The sequence below is a fragment of the Juglans microcarpa x Juglans regia genome, chromosome 5D, assembly GCF_004785595.1.
Source record: "Juglans microcarpa x Juglans regia isolate MS1-56 chromosome 5D, Jm3101_v1.0, whole genome shotgun sequence".
NCBI classification, from domain to species: Eukaryota; Viridiplantae; Streptophyta; class Magnoliopsida; order Fagales; family Juglandaceae; genus Juglans; species Juglans microcarpa x Juglans regia.
Genome location: NC_054602.1, coordinates 17,847,082 through 17,851,251, shown reverse-complemented (window position 1 = coordinate 17,851,251; position 4,170 = coordinate 17,847,082). Strand labels below are relative to the sequence as shown.

At 36.4% G+C, this 4,170-nt stretch overlaps 1 protein-coding gene across 1 annotated transcript; it reads left to right on the top strand.

Annotated features, from left to right (window-relative positions):
* Positions 1-2,078: 2,078 nt before the first annotated feature.
* Positions 2,079-3,538, top strand: LOC121266142 (uncharacterized protein At5g39570). Its single transcript, XM_041169877.1, has one exon. It carries the CDS (start codon positions 2,295-2,297, stop codon positions 3,354-3,356), a length of 1,062 nt encoding a protein of 353 aa, XP_041025811.1. The 5' UTR covers positions 2,079-2,294; the 3' UTR covers positions 3,357-3,538.
* Positions 3,539-4,170: the final 632 nt, after the last annotated feature.

Below are 4,170 nucleotides of genomic sequence, written 5' to 3'. Positions count from 1 at the left end.
TGGTAGTGGTTGCCATTGATTGTGTAATTGACTGGAGGAGCATGCCATTGGACAAGTTCTGTGAAAATAGAATATCTCTCTAGCACATTAATGTCGTTATGTGAACCGGACATACAAAAAAATGCACACCATATCCAAAGATCATATGAAGCAACTACTTCTAAAATAATAGTTGGTTCACGAATGTGGCCGGAGTACATACCTTTCTAGGCTGCAGGACAATTTTTTCACTTCGAATGCATGCAGTCAATGCTTTCTAGCATTCTTGGGAATCCCTGTTGTTCACCAATCGCAAGCAATCGAGCAATATCGTTGGTATTTGGAGACAGCATATATTCATTTGAAAAAATACTTACTATTGTCTCAGAGAATTTTTTAAGGCTCTCCATTGTGGTACTTTCACCAATACATATGTATTTATCCATAAAATCTCCAGTAACCCCATATACCAGCATTCTAAGTGTTGCAGTTATCTTTTGCAAGAATAGTCTTTTGGCATTTTCTATTTTCTGGAGGAAGTACGGCTTTTAAGACTCTACCTTATTTAGAATACAGAGAAATAGGGAATGGCTCATCCAAAATCTCCTTCAAAAATAGATTCGAGGGATATATTGGATTTTCTGCAAAATAATAGCAAAATAGGCGCTCGTGCCCTTGAATATGATCACACCGAATAAACTTACGGCGTTGACGATTGCAACGATGCCTCAATGACTATCCATCGGCCTCGTCATTAAGAGCAACATCCAACTCATCTTCTAAGGATAAGTATGTGAGTAATTTGCAAAAAAAAGATACGAGTCATTTGATGAAGGGAGTGAGAGATCATGGGAAACTGTTGAATTTCGGTTCTTTAGATCAAATGAGACTTGAGTTTGTGAGAATGTGAATGAAAGCAAAATGCGTATTTATAGAGAAAAAAATTACTGTTATATATAGGACAAAAATGATACCGTTTGAGACTCGACAAAAAAAGTTACTGTTAGAGAAAAGACAGAATGTTACTGTTGGAGGTAAGAGTTCAAAATGTTACCTTTGGTGAAAGTCTTCAAAATCTTACCGTTAGAGAAAGGAGAAAAAATGTTACCATTACAGAAATGACAAAAATTTTTATCATCAATATGTGACTAAGTATTACTATTAGAGAAACTAATAAATAGTAAATATTAAAAAATACTATCACGTTAGAAAATGTACATATTAAAAAAAAATTACTATTTTTATAATATAGATTTCGGTTTGAAAAATAATATTGTATCCGGTAGTCAAAATCATATAAGTATTTAGTAGAATGTAATATTTGAAAATAGGATAATAAGACGAAAGAGTTACTAGTTAAGATCGTAAATTGAAGTAAGAGAAAAAAATAATAGAGAAATATTATTTAATAGAATAGAGATAGGGATGGAGAATGAGATCTAGGAGGGTTTTAAAAGATGAATAAAATTAAAAAAAAAAAATCAGGGAGTAAGATTTTTAGTTAAATTATAAGAAATTTTATAGAGAATATAATGTGAACGCTCTAATTGGACCACATTCAACTTGCACTGGCTCTATAACCAAAGCTCATTTGGGGATCTTCACGAAGCATGCAGGAATCTAGCTTTCTGATAACGTCCCACACTTCCTTTCCCAAAAAGTTTGCTTTAAGCAAAATAAACATGTTCTCTCTTTTTCTTTGGGATCCTACATCTTTCACAAACGGAATCTGACCAAATGGCTGGCCACCTAACGATCATAGGGCCAAAGAGTCGGAGCACCATACAATGGTACAAAGTTATCGGTTTGATTAACCCACAAATACTAGGACCCTGCCACAAATCTTCAAGAGACCACTCTTAGCAATCTTTTTAAGCAACCATTATGAAATATAGAATTTTAATAAGCGAAATTTCTCAGGATTCGTTTCCAGTCGCATCTCAATCCATTTTGGGATGTAGTGCTCCCAAAAGCAAACGTATCTTCCATCATGTGACTTTGAAATGCTTGTCCACTCTTTAGACTAAAGGCCAAGAGGTGGGCCACAACTTGTAGAACTTCAAGCATTGGCTGTTAAATGTGAGAGAGCCTGTATGGTTGGAATCGATAGGTGGGTGGGTACCTAGATAAGCTTTTTGTACCAATAGTGTGCATTCAATTATGAAGAAAAATTATTTTCATATTCATTGTTACTGTTAAGAGGATAAGGTGTCATGTCCTCTTTCTTCATGAAGTTCATTTTCACCAACATTGACGCGGCCAAGAGTTAGCTACTGCAAAAATTTTCAAGCTTTTGATTGATTCAGAGAATCAGAATGGCCTACTACAGCTCCAGCTATTACGAGGATGATCTTGTTTATCAGTACAATCAAACCCCTTATGGTTCTGGCTATGATTCAGCTCAAACACATGATTTCATGGCCTATTCTAGCTATGACTCCAGCAGCCACCAGTTCTTTGAGCATAATTCAATCCCCCATTATGGTGCTTTTAACCCTCCTCATTCTACATCATCAATTGCATACTCTACCTCCACTTTCAGTGAACCCAGATCTATTGAGTATGATCCTTACAGTGGCGGTTACAAATCTCCTCATACTCATTTTGTGATTTCATACTCTACAGTGGAGTTTAATGTACCTGAATTTGAAGATTATGATCCAGCACCTTATAGTGGTGGTTATGATATTGCTCAAACCTATGGCAAGCCCCTCCCTGCTTCGGATGAAATTTGTTATCCCCGAACAACGACAGATCCAAATGCCTTGTTTGCAGATGGTGTCACTCTTGGTTCCATCACACTGCCTAGCGAGAAAGAGGAAATTGATGGGCAAGCACTGAAACCTAGCCATGGAACAGAACAGTCCCTGCAGAATGAAGAAGAGCTGCAATTACATGGTGGCAGTGACAAAGATCATGACAGCCACAAAGAGGAGCCTTATCAAGGTGAAAAAGGTCTGGGAAATGCAAGCGATGATTACTATCCGCGGGCTGGCTATGGAAGTGGATACGGAAATGGAGCAGCTGCAGCTGAAGAGCATGGTAACCAATACGACAATTCAGTGCCTTCCCAACTTCCTCCAAGTGGTTATGGCTTGGAAGCCATGGATCTTTGTGAAAGTTTGTTTGGTTATTGGCCCTGTATCTCTCGTGAGAAAAGGAGATGTGATGGTCAAGAATGTGCTGCAGATGAAGGAGGCAACAGAGATCTGTGGAAGGGAACTGCAGATTATCTCTTTGGAAGCTCATATCCATATGGAGAAAGAAGGGATGTTAGAAGTAGCTATGGGGTTCCTAATTATGATTATGAAAGGCATTATCAGCAGCAGCCCCTTTACATGCAGGCTGATTATGATGAGGATTCATGGCTGAATTAGCACTAATAGCTTTTTAAGATTACCCTTTCAGATAAGAGCCTATGCTCCATGTTAGTCATCTTAGGAAAACATTTGAAAATAATTTGTTTTTCTCTTTTCTAAATAACAATTGAATAAGAGATTCTAAATTGTAACTGATAAATAAGGTATATTGTTTGGTGAAATATGATTAGTGTTAGTGACTCCATGTTTAAATTTCAAAGGACTAGGAGGATGAACCTCATTATTTTGTATGAGAACATCTTAATTTCTGGTTATCTACATTGGCTAATGCAGAGTAATTACTAGTACTGCACATTCATTAGGGAGTTGGAATTATGCTATATACGGCCACATTCAGCCTGATCTATAGAGGTGTATTAAAAGAAAGCAAATGGTATTAAGGGTAATGATGATTGTTTAACAAGTAGCATAGTTTGATTCTATTTGAAGTGAAATGATGATTATGTAACAAGTGGAGTTATAGTACGAAGAATAATTCTATTTGAAGGAATTTACACCACACACCATCTACGTAGCATAATTTGATTTTGAAGAAATTTTAAAATTTGAATCTTATAAATCACATTATACCATATAGATGGTGTGCGGTCATGTAAACGTTTTCAAATAACATTATCTAACAATGGATTTGATGGGTACTTCTTTCATAATGCTCCCTCACACATCAGCATCATCATCTTCTAAACAATTTTCCGCAGTGTAAAACTCATCATGTCAAGTGATACAAATGTGTGTAAGCACGCCATCCTTTGTAAACACACGTTGAAAAGTATGTATAAGCAAAACAAAAGACAAATTCCATGTGGTTTGA